General features: G+C 37.5%; 1 protein-coding gene across 3 annotated transcripts in view; it reads right to left on the bottom strand.

Annotated features, from left to right (window-relative positions):
• Positions 1-660: 660 nt before the first annotated feature.
• KAT6A (lysine acetyltransferase 6A) overlaps positions 661-25900 on the bottom strand; it is a 111615-nt gene continuing 86375 nt past the window's right edge. For all 3 annotated transcript variants that reach the window (XM_023630432.2, XM_023630433.2, XM_023630434.2), the window contains 9 exons: positions 24129-24244; positions 17091-17232; positions 15410-15571; positions 14188-14281; positions 11879-12110; positions 10965-11166; positions 9174-9776; positions 6032-6344; positions 661-3660 (listed from right to left, as the gene is read on the bottom strand). In XM_023630432.2, coding sequence (XP_023486200.2) covers positions 974-3660; positions 6032-6344; positions 9174-9776; positions 10965-11166; positions 11879-12110; positions 14188-14281; positions 15410-15571; positions 17091-17232; positions 24129-24244 — 4551 coding nt within the window. In that variant the 3' untranslated portion in view covers positions 661-973. The remainder of the gene's footprint in view (positions 3661-6031; positions 6345-9173; positions 9777-10964; positions 11167-11878; positions 12111-14187; positions 14282-15409; positions 15572-17090; positions 17233-24128; positions 24245-25900) is intronic.

The following is a 25900-nucleotide window of genomic DNA, read 5'->3' as shown; positions in this document are numbered from 1 at the left end:
GCGTGGAATATGTGCATTATGGCTGATTCACCAGGTGGTAAAAAGCAAGAGGTTAATTTCCTCTTTTTTGATTGTTAATTGATCATCTCTATCCCTCCAAGGATGAATTAGGATTGCAAACAGCTTTCCTCTGAGATTCTGCTGTTAATTGAGACTTACAGTATTTTTGTGTCTCTGAGTGCTGAGTGGGAATAGTAAAAAAACAAAACGAAAATTATATTACACTTGATTTAAGAAAAACATTTCAATGAAGTCCATCTATAAAGAAACATTCTTGGGGAAAGGTTTCAAGAGGTGCGTGTGTGTGTGTGTGTGTGTGTGTGTGTGTGTGTGTGTGTGTGTAGGGAGTGGAGGGGATTTTAAAAGGAGAAGCATTTTCCTGCCTCACTTTCTTAATAATAATAATAATAATATTAACAATAATAATAAGTTTAAGGAGCTTGGATTGTTCTCCATGTCCCCATCCGAGTCTCCCGTAAGTGCCTCCTGCTGGAATGAAGTAGGAAATGAAAGGTTGGGTTTGGAGGAAAGGGTCTGGTTAATCCTCGAGATGTGTACATAACATTTAAAAATGACAACATTGGGAGCTGCAAACAGTGAGGAGAAACACACATCTGAAAATAAAGAGAATTCACTTTTACACAAATTCTGTCCACGTGGTGTGTAAAGAAAGTAAGGCTCTTTTTAATTATGAAAAGATTTTGTGCATGTTTCCCCTATCCCCAAATCCATTTTTAGATGAGTTCTATTGTAAAATGTTCAAGATTGTGAAGAAAACCAAAACCCAGAACAAAATGAACCCAAAAAAAGAGAAGACCAGGTTTTCTAAAAAATAAAATAAACCAAAGAAAAATTCCTCTAAATCTACAGCAATATTTTAACTGGAAAAAAGGTCCATTTTTCTCTGGTTTGTCAGTATAAAAGGTTCCTTTATTTATATATATTTAAGTTTTTAATTGCAAGTTCATCTTGCTCATCTTCTCATGTAAGGTCCATTGAGTGACTGCTTGGGCACACCAGCAGCATTCATGTAGCTGTGATGGGAGGGGCCAGTGTACATCATGTTTCCATGAGGGTTTGGCTGCATAGGCTGCTGGGTATAGGCCTGGCTCCCCATCATCCCCATCTGCATCTGCATAGGATACTGTGCTGTCTGGTTCATGTAAGCAGGGTTACTATGGTAACTGCTGTTCATCATAGGCTGTGTCATTCGATAGCTGTTCATGGCATTCAAAGTGTTCATATTCATGGAATTGACATTATAGGCAGGGGTTGGCATTAAATTAACCCCCATGTTCATGCCACGCTGAACGGCCAACGCACGAGGGCCAGCCTGCATGGCCACCGCTGGTGGGCTGCGGCCATACAGCTGCTGCTGGTGAGCAGCTGCAGAGGGCAGTGGCGCAGATTTGGAGCGGATGGAAATATGCCCCTTGACTGGCATCTGCCCCTGCAACCTCTGAGTGTGAGGAATGCCAATGTTGGTGGCAGACATGTTGCACTGTAGCAGAGGTGACGTGAGGTTCATGGTAGTGGATGCCAAGTTTGGGGGCGGTGTCATGGTGGCTTGTGCTTGAGGGGTTCCCGCTAATGGATGAGACGGAGCTAGCTGAGCCAGTCCTGTATTAGACAGAGAAACACTGGTTGCATAGGAAGTCACAGCAGGAGAATGGCTATAAGGCATGGCATGAGGGTCCATAATGGTGTTAGTCAGCTGCTGCAACTTGGCTAAACTGAAGGTGGCTGACGGTTGAGAGTAGCTGCCGGCACCAAAATCCCCTGGAATCCTCTCATAGATACTTATGTTCCCAGTGCTTCCAGATTCTGGTATCTCCATTATCATAGGCGCTGGAGTGAAACTGTTATTCATACTACACTGTGACAGGGGGGGCTGCTGCGGGGGTGGGGGTGGGGGTTGAGGCTGCTGGGGCTGAGGCGGCGGTGGCTGCTGCGGCTGCTGGGGTGGTGGAGGCTGTGGTGCTGGTTGTTGTTGTTGTTGTTGTTGTTGTTGTTGTTGCTGCTGCTGCTGCTGCTGCTGCTGCTGTTGCTGCTGCGGTGGTGGCGGCGGCGGCTGCTGCTGGTTACTAGGAGGCCTCTCCACCACACAACTCTGAGGTGACTTGATGTTGCAGTTGGTAGCAGGCTGGACATTGTTCTGCTGTATCATGCTGCAGCTGTTGCCCATGTTTGCCATTTGCTGAGTGACAACACAACTGCTCTGGGTGAGGCTGCTGGAGGATGACAACCCACCATAGGAGCAGCTGCTCTGGGAAGAGTTATTCCCACAAATGCTGCCACCCATCGTGGAATCATAACTGCTAGGGTTCTCATAGTTTTCTGTGGTGCTCTCGATGCTGCCCAGATCACTGAAGCCACTGTCTACCACCTGCTGAGAGTGGTCTGATACGGAAGGCACATCCATCATGGGGCTGGTCTCCATGTTCTGCATAGAGGGTGCGGACAGGGATCCTTGTTCTGGGCTGATCTGGGTATAACCACTTTCAAGGGCAGGCACATTGGGACTGCTGACTGAACGGACGGACTGGCTAGGATGAGACTGAACAGAAGATATGGGACTATTATGTTCTGAAGCCTGGCAGTCTTCAACCATTGACATCTGAGGGTCTTCATCAGCCTGGGTATAACTCTGCAGGGTCTGACAAGCTGCCAGAGTCTCTTCACAGTCCTGGTAGGCTCCCTCATGCTCATTGCTTTCTTCTTGAGTCAAAGATTGCACTGCTTGCACGGTTTCCAGATCCAGTTCACTATGAGGAATCTCTTCTTCCTCTTTTAACTCAATTAATTCTTCTTTAGAGTTTGAATCTTCTTCATGATCATCCTCAGACCCTGGCATATGCTCCGATACCACTGATGTTTCATGGGAAGTCTGCTCCTCTTCAGAATCTGGTTCTGTTTCATCTTTATCCTTTATATTCTCCCTACTGCTCTGCACACTAGTATCTAAAAAAGACTCCTGACCACCAGGCTCCTCCTTGACGTCTTCTCTAACAGGCTGATCCTCTAGCTCTTTTATCTTTGTAGACTCCAGATGACCGTCATCTTCATCATCTGCATCATGGTCTTCATTCCGGTTTGTTTCCACAGTCACTTCGTCCTCCTCCTCCTGCTCCTGCTCTTCCAGTTCTTGTTGCTCTTCCTCTGACTGCCTCTGTTCTTCTAGGCCACGGGGTTTCTCTTCTTCCTCCTCTACCTCAGGTTCTTTCATTTCTGTCTCAGGACTATTGCTGCTATCCACTGGAGAAGCCGCTCTAACTTCACTGCTGGTTGTATCTTCTTCTTCTCCCTCTTCAACCTCTTCTGCTTCCACATGCATCTCTTCTTTCCTGTCTTCAGTTAAAGGCAAGTCTTCTTTTGGTTCAACAGTTTCTTCATTCTCTTGAATTTTGGATTTACGTCCAGGTTTAGGAATGGGGACAATGGGCTCAACAATGCATTCTTGAGCAGAAACGGGTATGATTTCCCGATTCAATTTAAATCCTGGTTTGCGACCAGGTCTTTTCTTCCAGTGGATTGGTTTGCGGCTCTTGCCTTTGGGCCATCCCTTTTTCTTTTTCATAGGCGTGGATGTATCTGGCTCAAGTGGAGAATCCTTCACATCACATTTTCTCAAGAGAGATACTGGCTTTAGGATAGGAGTATCTATACAAGAGAGATAAAAAATAATAATAAAAATAGGTTACACGATCTAGTGCCTTTTTCTGAGACTACATGTACAACAGACATGATCTTATTAATCATCACAAACTCCTGATTATCTTTCAAGTTAAGAATCTAAAGGAGAAATCTAATTAACAACATCTTCTAAAGTCACATAGTGAATTGGCAGAAAAATCACAGATTCCTGGTCAACATTCTGCTACCATCCACTAGTTAAAATCAGTTCAAGTTGGGGCTGGCCCCATGGCTGAGTGGGTAAGTTCGTGCGCTCCACTGCAGGTGGCCCAGTGTTTCGTAGGTTCGAATCCTGGGCGCAGACATGGCACTGCTCGTCAAGCCACGCTGAGGCAGCGTCCCACATGCCACAACTAGAAGGACCCACAACGAAGAATACACAACTATGTACTGGGGGGCTTTGGGGAGAAAAAGGAAAGAATAAAACCTTAAAAAAAAAAAATCAGTTCAAGTTTATCATCACCATTTGTATGGCTTTGGGAAGTTACTCTAAGATTCAGTTTCATTATCTATAAAATGGAGCTAAGCTTTATAAAGATGCAAATACTAAGTAGTTATTACAGCTACTTTAGACAAGTTGCCTTTATTGTATAAGTTACAAATTAACTCATTTCTTCTCCTTTTTTTTCTGTTTGCAATTTATATTTTCTCTCTGGTTTTCTTAGTTTCTATAAAATCATTACTTCAGGTAGTAACATAAGCCAATTACTCTAGGCCATGATTAAGCAATCCTACGTGAATAATTGATCAATCAATGTCGTGTCTGTATGGGAATAACTGCAGGGCATTTAGTCTTAGACAAATATTGACCTGAAGAAAAAGTTAAAGTACCAATGACAACGGTTTATTAGAAATAAATTTGATATTATCATTATTTCTTCCCCATTAATTTTTTCTATTTTAAAAAATTGTAGTTAAACATACATAGCATAAAATTTACCATTTTAACCATTCTTAGGTATACAGTTTGGTGTGACATTAAAGTACATTCACATTTCCCATTAACTTTTAAAAGGAAGAACACCAAAGCAACAACAGGATTTTGGGCAGAGAGCTAAAAAGGTATAGTAGCAGTAATAACTTGAAAATAAACACAGGAAATGGCTGCCTCAGAGAAAATTTGTGCAAGTCAACAGGAACTTAAACAGGGGATACTATTTTAGTCTACGATGATCCAAGACAGAATTTTACAAAAGTGCCAAATTTACAGAATAAATTTTTAGTTATATATCTCAAAATATAACATACATAAATATATATAAGTATAAAATATAATAAAACTCTGGAAAATCATTCATAATAAAGCAAAGAACTCAGCCATCTTATCACTATATTAAAAGTGTTTATTACGTAAAAATATGAGAATGGAGAAAATGCAAGTTATCTACTAGATTTGAAATTGAGTGAATTGATTTTTAAAAGAAGAATAAAAAGCTACATAAAACCTATAGGTTTATGTACTAGAGGTGGACAACTAGATTCCCTCAAATTCACCCAGCAAAGTAGAAAAGTTCAGTTTGACCTCATGGAAGGCAAACACTGTAGTTGCCAGGCAGCACAACACACGGGCAAAAACTTGAGGCTAGGATGCAAATGACTAATTTGTGACCCAGCTCTTATGTGAACCTCAGTTTCTTTATCTCTAAAGAGGAAATGACAACAAGGCTATTTTAAAAGTAAACCATTGAATTTTTTGCTATGCTATAAAATTTAACCTATTTTGAGGTATTGTTACCATTTTTATTAGAAATTTACTACCTGTTGAGTAAGACACATTACAGAGATGATTCAGGAAGGAGTCCTGAACAGGTTTGAAGCAAGTCCAATTTACGTGAACCTGATCTTACTTAAGAACCATCTTCTCAGCATTTACTTATTTAACAATATTTACTGAGCACTTATTTTAAGCACTCAGCATACAACAATTGGCAAAACAGCTTAAGTCTATAGAGTGCACATTCTAGGAAAGAGTTGTTACTTAAATATCTTCCTGATGCTAAGTCCAATCTACCCATTAACTAAAGATTTAGATAACGGCCGAGAAAGGATTAGGCAAAAAAGAACAATTTCCTAACAGCAAGGTACTTTCCGGAGAAGCAAAAATAGGTCCTGAGTTGAAGGGGAAACTAGAAAAAAGCACTTTAAAAGGACAGAGGACTAAGTGAGAAAATGTAGATGAATATACTTGATACAACTTTTTAGTGATCACCAAGTTGTCCTTTACTGGCTTAGTGGGCTGTGTTCATTTTTCAGCTTCTTGGTGAAGGGTCTGCAGCTATCACTGCTGTATCTTTACAGACAATAAAACTACACTAAGCAACAGTTCTGTAAAACATACCATCAGCATCATCTGACTCTTCATCATCATCTTCATCTTTCGACTTCCTCTTAGAAGAGGATCGACACCTGAGAACATCCTGTGAGGACAAATGACGGAAGTATCCTCTAGAGAAGAGTTCATTTTCATCCTCTTCCTCTTCTTCTTCATCAATCTCAAACGTGGGTTCTAACCTTGGCATCGGCCTCTCAGAGTCAGAGTCTTCAAAAGGCTCATCCAATACCTCTGTAGTTTCAGAGATAGTTTCTGTGACCACACTGCTATTGTGGTGTTTGCGCTTTCGGACTCTCCTTCTTCGGTGAAGAATCGGTTTCTATTTAAAAGCAAAAAGTATTTTATTTACAGTAACGAACACTATCATTTCCATTAATAATATGATTAATAGTTTTAAAATCTAATAGAATTAGCATATATAAAAGGAGGATGCTATCTGCCAAAAGATATTTTGGATATTATTTCAAAATACTATGTAGTAAGACACTATACACAAAGTATCATAGATACAAAGATGTTGGATAATTAAATACAGCTTTGTAAAAGAACAAGCAGGCATGCCCAAAAAGCAGATATTATAATTCCCTTATTAACTGTTCAGTTCAATTTAACACCCTAGGGAGCTGCCTATTTCAGTACTGTAAGGACACAAAGGCAAGTTCCCTTAACTTATCTTTTCCTCAAGAGAAGAAAAAGAATAAAACCCTTTCTGTTCGTTTCATAGCTCTACTATGAAGGTCAGCAGAACTATCAGTAAAGCTATATGCCATTTTCATGAGCTATCCAGAAAGAGTTACAGTGGAATGTAGCCAATATGTATTTACTTGATGTCACGGAAGCATTTCCAAAGTAAAATAAATATGTTACTGAAACTTGGCACATTAGGCACAATTCTGTACTAGACTTGATCGAATACCTTAAACCACACAACAGATGACACAAAATAATAAAGCTGATGCACCAGAAATGATCTAATCCCATCTCCCTCACTCTATAGAGGCCAGAAAGGTTACAGGACTTGCTTAAGATTACACATCCAGTCAGTATAGAAATGGTTGTAAAATGTAGTTTCTGACTCCCAGTTAAGCAAATTTCTTCAAGAACTTAAAAAATACGTTGTACAGGATCCCACTGCCTGTCACAACATTCTCTTTCTTACACAGGGAAATAGCATAATTTTATTTTATAAATAGGCAATATAAACCTAGGATGGCAAAGATATACTCTTCATGGTCATGTAATTAACAGCAGAGTTACTCAGTGTTCAGTTTTTCTCCACTTCAAATTTACCAGTCCTTGGTTGAGAATACAATTTTCAAACTAGGTTAAACATGGCCCTACTCTTTGGAGAAATGGCTGATTATTAGATTGAGGCATGAAACACAGAAGTGGAAACTACAACATCTTGTAGTACCAGCAAGTAAGGAAGTGCTCAAAACAAAACAAAAAAACCCCCTCACAATGGTGAGGGTATGTATGTTACAGGGACACAGGGGCAAAACTGAAAGAGTTCCCAACAGCCAAAGCTGGAGCAACTGGAGCAACGGATTCAATAAAGCAGAAGCATTGGATCCTAGCTCAAAGTACAAAGTAAACATGTGAGTCCACACTGAGGGAAACAAACGCCTGAAGAAACGCATCGACGAGGGAGAACGGATAAATCTCCCAGCAGAACTCCAGGTAACTAACACAGATATTCTGCTCTTAAGGAGCAGAGCACACCTCCCCATATCTTAAGTGTGGGCTGTGGACAGTGACTTTCTTCCAAAGAGTACAGTATGGAAATGGGGGAAAAAAGAGTAACCTTATAGTAGAGAAACCGGACAAACACAAGTTGAAGCCAGGTGATTGAGGTTAACATCAACAGTGAAAAGTCACAGTGATAGTAAACACCCTTGTATCTGGTACACAGACCTTTACTGAGAGTAGATACCCTTTATATAACGTGATGAGAATGGTACTTTACCTCTGTGGTCTCCTTCCCAAAAAACACATTACCCCATTCTAATATCATGACGGATTCTATAAAATACCTAGCCAGTACTCCTCCAAACTGTCAAGGTCGTCAAAAACAAGGAGAAATTGCCACAACCAAGAGGAGCCTAAAGAAATAAGACTACTAAATGTAATGTTTGCTGGATGGGATCCTGGAACAGAAAAAGGGCATTAAGGAAAACAGAGGAAATCTGAATAAAGGATGGACTCTAGCTAATAACATTTCTGACAAATGTACCATACCAATATAAGAAGTTAGTAATAGAGAAAACTGGGCATGCAGCATACAGGAACTCTCTGTCCTTTCTTTGCAATAATTCTGTAAATCTAAAACTGTTCTAAAATTCAAAGGTTCTTTTTGATAAACAGCCCTACCTCTTTTCTTTAAGGCTCTGCTAAGGAAAGGAACGATTTTATTGCTTTGGACCAAAGCTGTCACCCTACTACTCCACAGTGGCTCGTCCAGGGAGCTGACATACTTTAGACTGGCTGGCTTGTGGCAACGCTTAAAGTTCACTCCACAGCCTGGCATATTTCTGGTATACAGTTTAAGAGAATTCATTATCACCATCACACAGCATTTATTAACAAACTGGCTATCATTCAAACTTTGAAAGATGATGAAACATAGTTTAGAAAATATCTTTAAAACAAGGTTAAGTCAAACCACTGGGGGGGTGAAGGGAAGAGAGAGAAGGGAGGAAAGCGTACACGGAAGATAGCACTGTCCCAAAGAGCATGAATGGCTTCACCCTCCTCACCCCCACAGAGGGCACCATTATGTCCACTCTCCATCAGACTGTGTAATACTTTCCTCTCGTCTTCTAATATAAACACTTCTTAATCTGTACACACTTTTAAAATATTTTAAAAATCCCTAAAAGTCATGACTTGAACATCAAACCAGCAAGCTGAAAAAGTTGTCAGTACTTAAATAAGCTTAAGACTTCAAAATTAACTTCCATGAACAAAAGAAGTCACATACACATTTCAAATGTTCAGTGAGAAGACCATAAGCTACAATATACTGAGACAAAGTTTAACAAATAACACACTTAGCATTTCTAAATTACTCTTTCCACTCTAGGACAGGACACTAAATATAATCAGCTGCAACTGGAGGAAGAGAAGACGTGTCAAAGAAACGCCTTACCTTTCGCTTCAACGTGGGCTTCGTAAGAACTGGCGGGGAGGTGGAGCGGGGACTTTCTGGCTCTTCTTCCTCCTCGCTGCTCTCACTGAAGCCCCTGAGGAGAGCCCTGTCGCCATCACTATAGCGACGGGGCAGTCCGTCATTGCCTTCTGGGAGCCGACACTTCAGGGCCGCGGGGCTCTTCTTCAGCTGTCCTCGCCAGAGCTCAACCCCCTCACTCAGTCTTCTTTTGGGGATCTCTGGCTTCCCATCCTGGCTCGGCTGCTCCTGAGAGGCTGCCAGCTGTTCCTCACTTTCAGTGTATTGTTCTTGGGAGGTTTCCGATTTTTCCTCATGTTCTCCATATTGTTCCTGAGGAGCTGATGTCTCTTCCAAGAGCAGTTTAGAATCTTTATCATCAAAACGTTCCTGGGTTTTTCTGTTCTTCCTCCCCCAGCGGCCTCTCCGAGATGGCTGATTATTCGCAGGAAGAGTATCGCGGGGAAGGACTTGTTTATTCAAACGTGTAGAACTAGCTGGTGCCATAACTTCTGGTTTCTTTTCACTTTCTACTGAAGAATAAGAATCTTGTTCTTTATTCTCCCGAGATGCAGACTTTCCCACCTGATTTTAGAAAATAAAACCATGCTGGTTAATTTTTCAGTCTCATTTGGTTTTATCTCCTATTCTTACCTTTTAAATACCGACACATAATAAAGCTTTAAAAAAGGAAATTACTAATTATTTAATAGCTAACATAAATATTTCTTGTTAGCCACTGTTTTAAATGCTTTATAGGTTTCAATTAATCCTCACAATTGTATGAAGTGTTATTATTCTATCCCCACTTTACAAATGGGGTAACTGAGGCACAAAACCTCTAAGGAACTTGCCCCGGGTCATGCCCTGGCAAATGTGAAGCTGGGATTAACCCAGCAGTCTGACTCAAGAGCTAGTGTGCTCAACCATCACGCAACACCATCTGCAATCAACAGAGTGAGTATTAACCGTTCTTAGAAATGTTAAATGAGAGACGTTATGAAATTTCTGAGGAACAAAAATCTAAGAGAGAAGAGGTGAGCTTTGGGGCATGGGCAAGAGAAAGGGGGTGTTTGAAAAAAATGAAAGAAAATTTCTGTCATTATTTTGATTTATTTTTATTCTGAATATTTAATTTCATTTTGAAAAGTAAGTTACATTAAACAGGGGCATGAAACTGTTTACGTTTGTCAAAGGAGGACAGATTTTTAAAGGATGAAAGTGCTGCTTCCAAACAAAAAGAACAGAGAAAGGCATGCATCACATGAAGAAAAATACTGAAAACTACACAATGTAGTATCATCCCTCATTAACCCTTTAATGACTAAAGACATTTGGGTACCCACTGAACTAGTTAGTGCTCTACGAGAAAACATACACATGTTTACAATATTTCCTTAATGTTTTAGTTTAAGGAAAGTGTATCTTCATTTCTTTTTTAACAACAGTCAGATTTAGATTCAATTCAGATTCCTCAATTACTATACAGCTTAAAATTTAGTTGCACATTGGCAGTCTGGTTAGACACATTGAGTCATAAGTGACCCATTATAACAAATTTGAAGGTCTAATCATCCAAGGCTTAAAAATATACAAATAAGTAAACAAAACCCAGTCTCTCTGAAATTTCTATTATTGAAATAAACTCTGAAATTCTAATGTGAATTTACTTTGTTGGGTGACGATATCGTAATACATATCACAAACACCCATGAAAACCAAACATATATCCTCCTGTCATCGAATAGAGGCTACTCATGCCCTCACACTCGCCTCTGGGCCTCTTTCCCGGCACTGCGGCTCTTCACTGTCTCCTTCCTCAGCCTCCTCTTCCTCCTCCTCTGAGACGACAGAATTAGAGACTATGACGGGAGTCCAGCGCAAACATTCTGGATCTACATCTACAGGTCGCAAATTCAGCTGAAGCTTTGCCATGTGATCCTGGATAAGTTTTTCCCGGCGGATAATCACAAATCTGGAACCAGACAAAAGTTTATAACAATCAACGATGTACAAGGAGTACCTAACAATATGGAGCTATAACCCCAGAAAACCCTGGAGATGATGATAAATGCTTCAAAAACAGCTTGCCTGGGAAGATGAAAAGAGAAATACACCACCACACGAGACAGCTAAGAAATACGAAACTGGATAAATACTTCACACTCAACTATAGCAATGAACGAAGTTACTTTAACCATTTATTGTCTCACATTTCCCACCTCTGGAATTTCTCCAACTTTCCTGCACTCTCTCTCTTTCTCCATCTTTCTAGTCCAAATGCCTCCTTTCTTTGTGACCTTTTCCCAACCACTCTAGACAAGGGTGAGCTGTCTTTCCTTTGACCTATACTTCATTTTGTAACATTTGTATGGAAATAAATCATGGGACTATTTTATTTGACACTGTTTCTAAAATAGTTACTCCTTGTATAGGGAAGGAGCTCCCAATCCTAGAAAATAAAACATTAGTAGCTTAAGTCCAAAAGTTAGGAGGAAGATCAGAAAAACAGTTTAAAAAAATATGATACTATGGAGTTTCAAATATCACATAAAGGAAAATGATGTCTCAGGACCACCAAGTGTACCACTTATTTTAGTTTATGCCCGAGCATTGATAACTTGGCTGCCTGATCCGAAACCTCCACCTAATTACCTTTGAAGGCATACAAAGGGAGCGCTACTCACTGGTCACTACGGTAGTCCAGCATACGTAGGTGGTGGAGTGTGGACGTAATGTCTTGAGGGCAGATTCCAGTCAACTTGCTTAACTTCTTAATGCTGATTTGCTTGTCATTTTGGTGATAAAGGCACTCCAATATTACACTTTTCCAATAAGCCATGTAGGAAAGACGACCTAGATCGGATAATGGTTTCTCTGGAGACCCTGCTTGGCCTTCACGCTTTGATAACAAATAACCTAAAGAAACCCCCAAATCAGAAACATGTCAGAGAGCCTTAAATAGGCTAATTCAACAAGACAACAATCCTTTCTTCCACAACCAACCCAAGTATTATAAGCAATAATAATTTCAAAGGTAAATTCCTTCAAGAAAAAGAACACAATGTGCAGGAAGACTACATCATTTGTATCCAGTGAACATTACATTAGGACCACTTTGTCTACAGTTATAAATCACGGTAAAGTATTCAAACTGTTAAAAATCAGGACTTCATATTAACAGGCTGCATAATAAGATAAAGGCAATAATGATTTTTGTTTAACATGCTATAGGGAAAAAACCACCCTCACATGTTTTATTTGGACCACTAGATGGCAACAGTTATACCTGAATGGAACAACAGAAAAGAATGCCTTCATTTTTATGTAATCCTGTCTATTAAGTTTGTGGTTCTTCTGTGAGTGAATTAGATGACAATTCTTACTTCAACCAAAGATTTCCTCACAATCACCTACCACCCTAATTCTTGGTAAGCAAGAATGTCAGTATGAGGCTGTCACTGTGAGTGTATGGTGGTATTACTTTGTTTTCTTGTCTACTGCATGACTCTCAAGAACAGGAAAAGAACAGCAGAAACTCTAAGTGAAAGTACTGAAAATGGAGATGGCAGAAAAAACGTAGTTTTCTGTCACTGAAGAAAACTTTAAAAGCAGTCTAAGGATAATGCTGGAAAATATATTACATCAGGAAAAGTAAACGAAAAGAAATACTGTTTTAATATACAGTTTTAATAATCATAAAGACTGATGTCTGTATATCTCAAAAAAATGACTATTTCCCCTAACTTTGCTATTTAATGGCATAACATGTCCAATCATGAGTCCTATTTCAAAACAATACGTGATGTTAAAGGAAATAATCTGAGTCCCACCCTTTACTATGAATCCAAAAAGGCCAAGAAAATGTACAAAATAACCAAGGGCACACATTTCCAATAAAATATAGTCAGGAGTACAGTCTAAGGCCAAGCAGAATAAGCTTCAATGGTCCATATGAGAATTACGTTCTTAACACTGGCAATATAATCATCTGATATTCAGAAGGACTGTCTGTACCAAAATCCTTAGTTTGAACCATTATTTCTGAATGTATTCTTTTAAATATTATTTTTAGCAATATCTGAAAGAAAATATTCCCTCAAATATCACTATTTTATAATCAATATAAAATTTATTGCAAACATACATTTACTGTCTAAGAAAGATTATCAATGTCTAAAAAAATTCAAGTTCTACAACAACCTTTTTAGAATTGTTAGCTTTCAAAATTTTTAAGTCAGATTAAATTATTTCCTGTATCCTTTACTTTTGATTTCTAAAGGTGCACTGCATATTTTTAACCACTAGGTAGAGCCTGACACTAAAAAACGATGAAAACATTTTCTCAGATAATTGGGTAACAAAAATAGGGCAGGTGCTATACTTTTTTTTCCCCTGCTTTTTTCCTCCCCCAAACCCCACAGCACAGTTATATATTTTAGTTGTGGGTCCTTCTAGTTGTGGCATGATTTTTTTTTATATACTTCTTTATTAGTACTAATTTAAGAGGTTACAATTTTTTTTTAATATTGTTGTGAGTTAAGATTACCATAAAACTAAATTCCACTGTAAATTAACAGTTGCAAATTAAAAGTATTTGCCATAGATCACTCAGAAGTTGGTATCCAATGTTAGCTATTTAAAAATATTTCATGTTTGGGGCACCCCACTGGCACAGTGGTTGAGTTTGCATGCTCCACTTCAGTGGCCCAGAGTTTGCAGGTTTGGATCCCCAGCATGGACCTAGCACCACTCGTCAAGCCACGGTGTGATGGCATCTCACATAAAATAGAGGGAGACTGGCAACAGATGTTAGCTCAGGGCCAATCTTCCTCACCAAAAGAAAAAAAATTCATAGCTTTAGGTTTTAAAGTCCCATACAGTAGTATGACAAAAGATGCTGGCAACCAATAAATCATCTGCAAATCTTTAAAAATATATATATACAGAAGGTCCACAGGAAGAGATAATAAGAAATTGTTATTATAATCCTTACTGAAATCGATGAGAAACCTGCCATAGCCCTTACGCTGGTATTGGGGAAGAATCATTATACAGGAAACGTTGTATTTCTGTTGGCAGTGCTTTTCCTGGTGGAGAAAATAGAAGCCAAGTTTTAAAACAACAGGCTGCTAAGACTGAAGAGTAATGCTAATTATTAAGAAACAAGGACTAACAGTCAAAACCACAGCCCTGGTCATTTGGGAATAACAACGCACATCAAGAAAAAAATACCCCACTGGGAGGAGATAGGACAACGTTAGGTCATTGCCATTACCCACAAAGCAACCATCCTGGGAGAACAAAAAATAAAATAAAATTATGCCATCCAACACCATCTGCAACACAGAAACAGTATGTCAATGCCTAAGATGAGCAGAGAAATCTGAGTCCCAACCAATGTGCAAAGCTACAAATGACGAGTCAATGTGCACTCTAGAAGTAAGAAGATTTGTCAACTATCTCAAAGTTTCTTTTATTTCCTGCTCTGTTGCTACATAGGGCAGGCCCACCTCCCTATTAGTTGTACCTAACTTTACAAATTTAACTTTTTAAAAATTTAAAAATATTTACAAAAAGTAGTCCCAAAATGTTGGGTACAAACACACTTATAAATCTGGCAATTTATTTCAAATGATGTTTAACTGTGGAAATAGCCTACTAACAGAACTCGTATACAGCCAGTACTTCACACTTACCTATTTTATACACTTAGATTTTACCACGGGCTTGCTTAAATAAAAGTATTTCTTTTACATTGTTTAACTACAAAAGAAACTTTTTTTCCTCCTCAAGAGAAAGGAAGAGTAAAGAAAGGAGAGAAAATATCCTTTAATAAAAACAGCTTCTTATTCTTATTTCTATGCCTAAAATTCAAATTAGGAAGGGAAGATTTAAACTGAGAAAGAAGTCAGAGGGGTAATGACTATGTTTATTTCACAAGTTCTACCTATTATCACCATGGGAATAGAAGTCATTTTAAAACTTTTCCTCTTGAGTATAACCAGTAGTTCACGTTCCTAGGAGAGTATATAGTCTGTTGAATGTTACTAGGCACCTTCTAGTACGTGGTATTCTGAACGTGCCTTCTATTTTCCTTCCCACAAAGCTAGATGGTACCAGAAGGTGCTGCAGCCTGTAGTGTCTCCTAGTGAGAACCAGCAGACTGTTTCAGATTTCCATAGGAATTCAAACTCATTTTAAGCTGATATACTTACTTTAGAAAAGTAGCCAACAAGGTGGCAGCCCTTGACATCATTCTGTGTTAGTACATAAAAAAGGAATGGCTCCACGTCATAATAGAGTGTTTTGTGGTCAAGAAACAACTTTGCCAAGAGACACAGGTTCTGACAATAAATGGTACTCACATTCCCATCAACCTAGAGTAAAAAAACAGAACAAAATGGTCAGTACGGTGTCTCTTTAGTTCTAGAATAGTACACATCAGTTATAAGCACCTCTGATTACCCATAGCCCAAAGAGAAGCTGTCAGTGATCAGAACCTGGAAACTACCCCTTGAAATGGAAGAATTATGGTACCTGCTATTTTAAGACAATTAAATGTATAAAACATTGTACGTCAACAAAGCATAAATAGCTAGACAAAAAGATGATGACCATTTAAAAAATAGCACTTTTTGCTTTTCTAGTAAGATTGATTACAGGAATCCTTCAGATAGTAAGCTGACCTGATCTACTTTTTAAAGTATTTAATTCAACAAAAGCTCTAAATACAACCTCTTCCAAAATACATTTGTTGAGTAAAACAAGGTATAACTCTAGTTTAATCTGTGCCAGCAGCCAGAAGCAATGTAGTCTGACTGCCATGATCAGATTTATCCCCAAATAAAGCTACTTGAGGGAGTATTAACTATTGTCAAAAGCACCAAGCATGAGAGATTTCTTGGAAACAGGTTGGCCAAGATCAGGAGCACTACACTATATTGCTCCTGATACCCCTTTTTCTCGGAGTTGCTGGAGCTTGCTCTTTTTTGAAAATGCCAAAGGATGCCCACATTAAACCTCAAGACATTGATATTTCAAGACTAGAACCTCCTCAACAATTTAAGTAATTTAAAATTACTTCTTTTAAAATACACACCAATACACGCTTAAATTGAGAAGCAATTTGCTCTTGAGTATTCTGAAACAATACTGTATACCACACCCTTCCTCCTCCCCCCAAGATGAAGAGCTCTTCTATTCCTCACCTAAAATAAAGGCTTAGGGAAGATCAAGAAAGTTACAGACCCAGTAGGTCCTGACAATGTGAAATTCTATCATGATAGTAATTAACAGAATTGAGCACATACATAGCAGGTACTCAATTAATACTTGGCAATCAAACCACAGAACTGAGGATTAAGAAATTAGAAAGCACTACTAACAAAAATAGAATCACAGACATAGCCTAAATCTATCATCATGATGAAATCAGGAAAACACATTAAGATTTACTACAGGTATTAAATACACCTCTACAAAATACTCCTTTAAATAGAGCAGTGGAATTTTTTTCATTTAAACACCGTATTTCATAGATCTAAGACACAATTTTATCATATCTAAAATATGTAAAATTAGTTGACATTTTGTAATCAAATGGAGTCTTATAAATCATAATTAGTACTTTTTCCTTCTTAGTGGCACATAAAATAAAATTGATATCTTTGATGCAATAAAATACAGAATAATTTATTCTGAGATCAAGCTTGTGTACTTGGTACCTTTTGGATTGGCCTAATTCTGCTTCTCATATAGCTGATTATCCAACTCAATAGTGAGTACAAGAAAAAGATAACATTTTCCAAAAAAATCAAGTTGCACAATTAAATACAGTACAGGAGGCACAGTAGTGAAATGGACAGGAAGACAACCACTAAACATCTTCTACTTTACCTCAAAGACAGAAATATTATTCTTTCTGTAAATCTCATTGGCAGGAGGATGGAACCAACCACATTTCTTCATGTGCTGCTGTAGAATAGTTCTACTTTTCATATATTTCAGACAGAATTCGCAAAGGTACAATTTAGGCAGCCTGTAGATAATAATTAAACAAAAAAAGACAGGGCTTTACATAAGACTTTAAACGTTCACAACTACTCCTTTTTTATTCTCATTACTAGCCAAGTATTGTTATCCCCATTAATCAAATGAAAGAAAGAAAAAAAAATTAAAGATGTCACTGATTTGATAACAGTCTCCAACTAATTAACAGCAAGAGGGCAGGGATGAGAAATCAAGACACTCAATTCAGTGCTCTTCCCATCAGACTAATACTGTCCAGTCTTAAGTTACCCGCTTGACAGATATGAAAATCTCACGTTCTCTCCTCCTTGATAATCTCAAATAAGCAGAAAATAAAGTCTACCTTCAGAACACACCCGTAAGTGAAGAAGATTTTGTCAAGTTATATATTCTTTCTCCCTTTATCAGATCGTTCCTTCATTCATTTCAGAAAATAAACATTTGTTGAATACTTGCTGTACGCCAGGCCCTGTGCTAGGTACACTAGGGACAGAGTGCTGAGTAAAATGGACATATAGTGAATATTACACAAGCAGATTTTGTGTATCTTTTTAAGTATAAAATTATATTATAATATTGGATATGTGTTTTTCAAGTTAGGACACACTACACTGTCTTCCCTCCCTCCTTTCACCCTGAAATTCTGGCTTTCCCGCTGGTTAAATAATCACATTAGATCTTGCAACTCAAAAGTCTATTATTCAACAAGTGAAATAAAAGTTCAAATTATTCTTTCAGATGTTCTCTGTTATTAATTTGTATTTATCCAACAGGCTTGCTATTTTAGCAGTAGTTTAACAGGACTTCTTCCTCATGTCCCTTTTATGAGGAGCAAGGCAATAAAGTTAAGTGATCAGGTCAGTTCATAAAGTAACAGAAGGAACATAGCCTAAATTAAAAACCAGTGGCTTTTATACCTATTTAGTCTGAATCCAGACAACCACATGGCTCATCTATTATAAAATACACACACCATGTATCCTCAGCACAAGACTTCCCTCAAGCATGAACTGTGTCCAGAGCTGGTCATGCCTTGGTAATCCGAGATCTGATACTACCATTAAAACTGGATGTGCAAATATACTGGATGATGTGATGACAAAAAATACAATCCAAATAAATTACTCTATCCCCCTCTCATATAAAGAAGCATTGAGACTGATGGAAATAAAACCCTCATTAATTTAGTTGCTACGCCTTTGGATAGCTATGCTTTAAAAAGAATACCCTGAAAAAGTAGATTAACACACAAAAATGTCTGATTTGTTAAAGTGTGAAGACCACAACTATTTTTTCAAGTTCTACTTTAGAAGCAGCTTTTGAAACACAATTATAATTATCTGAAAATATCTAACATTCAAGTAAAGCCTTTCTCAAAGTGTATCTATGGAACACCAGTGCTGTATGCGCCAAATATTCATGCTCAAATAAGGGTGGGGAGGGGGATGTGATTTTTTTTTCCTTCTCTCTTGGGGATTCAGAATGTGCATTAATTCTTCCTATATAATCTCACATCTTATTTTTAAAACTGCCATTCAGCACACTAAAAGCTCCAAGGAACCACTGTACTATGGTATTTCTAAATGCCTACTTTATGTAATAAGTGTTTTCCAAATATTAATATTAGTCAAACCAACACAACCTGAAATTATATCATTAGTACAAAAGTCAGTTCTAAATAAAGTACTGAATGAAGCAAGTAATTACTGACATTACAAATTGAAATCAAGAAGCAAGAGCCAAGAACATGGAAAAAGAAAGGTTTCCTAAGCTACTGTGCTTATTTCCTTTGCATGTTGCCTCAAACTCCACTAATCGGAGAAAAGAATGGCAGCAGGATAAATAGCTTTTTCCTTCTTTACCACCAGAAGAAAAAAAATCTCAAAATGAAATGGCCCCAATTATAAACTTCATTATCTAGTGTGGGCACTAGAGGTATTTTAACTGAGTCTCAAAGGTGACCCACAACTGCCAAACTGTCTTCCTGAATATCTTGATCTTGAATAATTTCTACTTAAAGGAAGGTGGAAGAAAGAGGTTCTCCCTACGTCAATGTAATTAATGGCAACCTTCTCCCCGCCATCTATTCTACTACTTACCTTTATTTACCTGTGCTAAATTCTCAATGAGTGACTTTAACTTGTTGCAACAAGATAAAGAAGAATCCTTGAGTACAGTTTCACTTTGAGAACTAAATATTACAACTAAATAGTCCCTATAATGTGAATCTGAGAAACCTAAACAAAATTATGCGCTTTTTAAAATATTAAGAAAGAAAAAAGCAAAGAAAGAACAACCAGTGACAGACCACTAAACTTTCCAGAAAAAAAGATAAATGCCAACTTTAAAAGCATGCAATTTAACTTTTAGGTCTCAGTACAAAGACATGAAAATAAAGTATAATTTATTTCCTAAGGTCTCTGAGAGAAGGCCTAATTTCTTTAAAGCTCTAGTAATAAGCAAGTTGTTCAAGAAACGTCAGAAGTGGTGAAATCCCTGAGAAAACTGCTGCCAAGTTCTATCTGGTAAATTATAAGTACTTGCTATGCTATTTCCTTGGAAATAGCAAGATGTATGGCATTTTATTCACAATTTTTAAAAAGCTGGTGAACCTTATTATATGAAAAATAATAGTAAAAGCAAGCATCATGATCTACTTTATTCCATTCAGTTCTTGCTGAAAACACTTAAAACCTCTTACTTTATTATAACCAAGCCCACTGGGATGACATTGTTTGTCTAAAGGGAATCATGTGATAAAATCCCTGGAAAAACAAAATGTTTCTTCTAGTAATAGCACAAATGGCTGCAGCTCTCTGAAAAAACACATCATAGAGAAAGAACATCATATCACGTGAAATGAAGTGTAGTTACGGGGGTTATGAATACTCCCAGCCCTAGAGAACACTGCTAGGTGCTGCTTTTTGTCATCTTCTTCCTGACAGCACCTAGGCCCTGACTATCAAATAGGATATGGTCACTGTGATCAGCTGCATCACGGGGTGTAGCCTCAATACTTGAAGTTTATTCTAAAGTTGGTCAATATTTTGTCACCTCAGCCTGTGGAGTCAGAACTGGGCTGCAGCTGTGTGTGCTTTGGAAGCACTGCTTCTCTTATTTCTAGGATGATGCAAACATCCTTCCAGGAATTCCTACAGTACCTTCTTGGCTTTTTAACATTACCCAAAATAGGAGCAGTCTGTGTGGCCTTTATAATAGGTCGACTTGCAGCAAAATTTTAATACCACAATAAAAATTCTATCAAATATTACTTAAATCAAAGGTTATGGTACAAGCCATGTGAGCTCAATCTAAATCAACAGATCTATCAATAGATCAACCTCTATGGAGTAGTGCAAGCACAGTGGTTAAAGGTTATAGCTGTGTGGTAAGAGAAAAGTAGGATTAAATCCTGGTTCTGCCACTTATAAACTGTATGGTCTTGAATATGTTTGCCAGGCCCTGGTCTGTAAAGTGAAGATAGTAACAGCCACCTCAGAGAATATTCCAGAGACGTTTAGTCCAGTACCAAGCTCAATGAATGGTAACTACAACTGCCATTATTTATGATTAATACTACGAATATCTTTATTCTCCTCTCATTCATTTTATTTCATCATTTAATGGTCATCCAAAGACCTTAAGGATGCCATTCTTCAGTAACTGGGGCTATACACAATCTATGCATCAAATCAAATCAGGAACAAAAGATCAAAAGATATAGGTAACTTGCTAAGCAACTCAATTATGTGGGAATCTGCCTTGTTAGGATCTCAATATGATCTCGTAGCATAGAGGTTATTATGAAGCTAAGCTCTAAACAGCTCAGGAGTAGAAGACATCCCATGATCACAGCTACTCCTGCCTTCAGCCCATCTATGTCATGTCTTTAATGGCAGAGTAAGGTTCTCTTTGGACCTGTCTGCCTTGTGTGAGCATCACATGGCCCTGTTGGAGAAACTCAGGGTTAAAATTAGGGTGTATACTCTTCAGTGTCTGAGGCTTAATCACACTGCTCCAAATGAAGTAGCATTACTGCTTCACTGCTGTTCTTTCACTTTTTTGTTTGTTTTTAAGCCAAAGATGCAAGACTACTTAAGATACAACGCACACATAAATAAATATCTGGATATTATGGGAGATAATAGCACAATCCCACTTTCCAAAAGCTTTTTCCTCTTGTGATCTTTTCTTTTCTGTTTGCTCCAATTGTCTTATTTTTGCATGCTTTGGGATTTGGAGTTTTTAACAAGTGCTTAAAACCTCATTATAATAAGAAAATAATTCAGAAGCAATTTATCACAGAATAATAAATAGTCATTAACATAGTAAGGATATAGGTTTATTATCTGGAAAACATAAGATCTCTAAACATTTTAGTCAACTCAAGTTTAAAAGAACTCAGAGTAGGGGCCAGCCCCATGGCCGAGTGGTTAAGTTCGTGTGCTCCACTTTGGCGGTCCAGGGTTTCACCTATTTGGATCCCAGGCGTGGACTCAGCACAGCCTGTCGGGCCATGCTGAGGCGGCATCCCACATAGCACAAACAGAAGGACCCACAACTAGAATATACAACTAAGTACTGGGGGGCTTTGCGGAGAAGAAGAAGAAGGAAAAAAGAAAAGATTGGCAACAGGTGTTAGCTCAGGTGCCAATCTTTGGAGGAAAAAAAAGAAAGAGTAAAACAAGCCGAAACGCATTTAAATAGGTATATGCAGTTTTAAAATGTACTTAAAATTATGAATACATAAATAGAAAAAACATCATACCAAAGAACCTATTAAATTACAGAATATTTTCTGATGAAAAACTCAGGGAACCCTCCACAATGGATAAGGAAATGTATAGAAAATGTCTGAAATTCTACTTAAACTTGGTGAATTTTACAGTTCCTATTCTATTGCTGCTTTCTATTATGATTCCTATTCTACTTTTTTGGTTATTCATTTTTCTGCTGGCAATGTTGTTTATTCCTTCACTGAAAACCAATTACCTCAAACCTAATTAAGAAATTAGGTGTTAAACCTGATTAGAGACCATCTTTTCAAAACAAAAAGCAACATTTTAATACCTTAAAAGACAACAGCCTCATGGCTCCATTCTCCTCATTCTCTGGAAAAGCAAGTGCTGAGGCTGGCTCCCTATTTCTGTCTTGAGTCAATTAATTTCCTGTCCTCCCCTTAAGTAGAAGAGACAGGTGCCTATAGTTCCAATCCATCTGCACCACAATCCCTAGGACAGCTGATAGACACACTGAATGAGCCTTCTTTTCTCAGTTGAGCATTCTTAGGAAGTGAACAGCTTGCAAAGAGTTCACTAAAAAAAATGGTAATAATAATATATTTTAAATCTGATGAAGAAATGCATTCCTCAGCATATTTCTTCTTGATCATACACTATCTTGCCTATCCAGAACTCCTGAGGAGTAAACTGCCTTGAATACCTGAGTTCTGTAGGTAGTTGAGGAATTTCCTGCTCTCTTTTAACATACATATATATAAAAAATATAATAATATATAAATATAACAACCTTTTTTTAACAAACTCAGATTGTTATTCCATGATATAAATAGAATGCTGCCTTAAAGATCTACCACAGTGTTTAGGACTAACTGAACCTATAATAAATGGTTCTCAATTACTGTGTTTCATGAGCTTGTGTGTTAATTTCCTGGAGTTTTGCTTTCTCTCTTTTTTGTTTTGTCACTGAGGTCTGTATCTGTAATAATATTCTCAATCTTATTTTTCTACTTCTGCTAGACTTGAAAATCACACAAGCAAGTTAAATTATACGGAAAGAAAAAGTAAAAAAAATAATGACTTTTGGTTTTTCAACAGCTTTTTGGAAATAACCCATATTAAAGCACTCTACATACTGTAAAGCACTGAACAGATTAATGTAGTTATAATTACTTTTGCTAATATTCTGGACAAGCAATGTTACTAGAGGGGTAAAAAGCCCTAGAATGAGGGTACTTTGAACGTGTTTAACCCATAGCACCGTAACTGATTATTCCTAACCACATCCTGCAAACGGGAACTGAAGCATAAGGAGTTCACAGATTAAAGAGAACGTTAATGTGACTGCTATACTTCAAATGATAAAGTAGTGTTTAATTTTTTGACCAAATCTTATTTTTCAACTCTTTTAATTTCAAGCCTAAAGGAAAAAAATAACAATAACTGACATTATTGGGCACTTACCATTTTCTAAGTGATTTACATGTTCTAATTCATTTCATATTCACAACAAACCCTACCCGGTAAGTATTATTATTATCCCCACTTCACAGATCAAGAAACTGAAGAACAGAGTAGCTGGGTAACTTCTAAGGTTACGCAGCTTATAGATGTCAGAGCTGAGTCATGAAACCAATTTGGCTTCACTAAGTATGCTGCTTCATCCCCAAAAGCTAATGACTGATCAATTTTTACATCTGGAAACCCAAGCTATTTATATATAATTTTATATGATTTGTCCAATTATTCCTGGGAAAACAAACCATTCACTAAGTTTGTTAAATTATAAAAATTTAAATAAAAGGCTACTCACTGAAACGTTATTTTTGGTTAAGTCTAAGAATCTCTCACTCTCTTTTTTAAAAATTCTTAGTGTGAGGTATGAAGGCAAATTTCTCTTAAAGAAGAAATGTCCCCCTTCCATTTTGACCATGTGTCAGGTTTCCAATCTTAAATAACAGCTTTTGGATAGGTTACAGAAAAGAAAATCTAAAGCCAATTGGGATTAAGTGGCTGCCAAAGTATGCTGCTATCATGGACATTTAAAAGCTACCAGTTTCCCCAAATGTAAAAAGATGAACTGGACTAATATGTCCCCAAGATTCCTTCTAGTGCTGGAGTTCTATGAATCTAAAAACAGAAGGTATAACGGTCTCTCAAAACATACCTTGAGTATTCTTGAGGATATGGGGAAGAGTACCAGGTGTGAATTTCATACTTCCCAAACTCAATGACAGAGGGACAGCGGACTTGTGGATCAGGGGGACCAGTCACTCCAACTTTCTGTGCAGTCAAAAAATACATTACAAAAGTTAGCTAAATTAAATACACTGAGATAGATAACAAAATGAACCAAAAAAATGATTTGAAACTAAACATTGTCTTCTCAGGATTCCTCAGGAGAACAAAAAAAGTCAGGAACAAGCTAACAAGTTTGGAAATAACCTGTATTATTCTCTCAATAGAACATCCAAATGAAGAACAAAAATGCCAATAAATCTCTTAGAACCAAATGCAGCTGATGTCACTGCATTTTTCATATTTGATAATACTGCAAATACTTTCTTCAACTAAACTCACTCCCTCGATGACTTGATTATTAAAGAGAAACTGCTGGCATCTGGGGATATCAGATAAAGAACAATTTTTAACCGGGAGAGGGGGGGAGTGCTGCACACTTGCCAAGGTCATACACAGAGTGTCTCAACTGACCACACGGGAAACGAGCTACTCAACATGCGAGCACATGGAGAAAACAATGATCTTCTGGTTTGGGAAAACAGACATTTAAGAGCAATATTAAAAGAATATGACAAAACAAGTATCAAAAGAGTCTTCAAAATTCATTTCACACTGCCCCTAAAATTTATTAGTTCTTCACAGATTTGCCCAAGATAAAAAAATACTGTTATACACACACAGTTATCCCTTTTATCTACCTTCTGTTTATAATGAAAACAATCTCTATGCCCCTCATCCCTGCAATAATCTGAACTACAGTATCTTAAAAAAGAATAACTTATAAAAGCCTTTATGACTTCTACACGAACAATACAATATAAGCTATTGCTAAAGACTACAAAGATCAGGTTTCAAAACCTTAAATTCAAGGGCAATTTGATTTGCTCTGCACCCAATACAGCAACAGACTCATATATACATACATGTATATGTGTGCATATATTATGTATATAATTATAATATATACAATATATATGTATATTTATCATGGATACTCTATAAACATTAACTGACTTAAGAGCTAGAATTTAGCCTTATCACCCACAAGTATTAATAATTCCTCATCAAAAGAACAACCAAAATTACTCTTCAACTTTATGCTCTAAAAACCACTGAGAGATTATTAAAAGTCCCTTGTTGGAGCCCATAAACACACATACACATCTTCTAACAAAACTAAAAAGATTTTATTCACTATTTTTATATAATTTCATTTAAGGAAAAGGTTCTTCACAACTCATTTGAAAACTCTCCCTGGTCTTTCCACCTGTTCCTTTTCATAAAAGGCCAAGGGACTCATCTCAGGTTTCATACTGGAATATAGCCAGGTGCAACCTCAACCTCTTCCTCAGACTCCTCAAAACAAAAGACAAACAGCTACGAGCTGGATAAACTGACTTATGACACCAAGGAGTATTGGGGCTCTTCCAAATACAAACATCACAAGGAAATACACAAGACAGGATTAAAATAAGATTTTTTCATTTCTCAAAACCAAAATAAAACTCTGTAAAAAGATTTTAAAAACATTGTTCTTTAAACTACATTCCAGAAAGAAGTATTCTAATTCATAAAGTAGTATCTTTTAACCTATCTTCACAGCTCAAAATAACAAGAACAGTGGTATAGAAAACATCAGAATAACCAAATATCAGAAACCAAATCTAACTTCCTGAGCCTACTATCAAGGAGGAAGCA

Source organism: Equus caballus, chromosome 27 (assembly GCF_041296265.1).
Source record: "Equus caballus isolate H_3958 breed thoroughbred chromosome 27, TB-T2T, whole genome shotgun sequence".
Taxonomy (NCBI): domain Eukaryota; kingdom Metazoa; phylum Chordata; class Mammalia; order Perissodactyla; family Equidae; genus Equus; species Equus caballus.
This window is presented reverse-complemented; position numbering and strand designations above follow the sequence as displayed.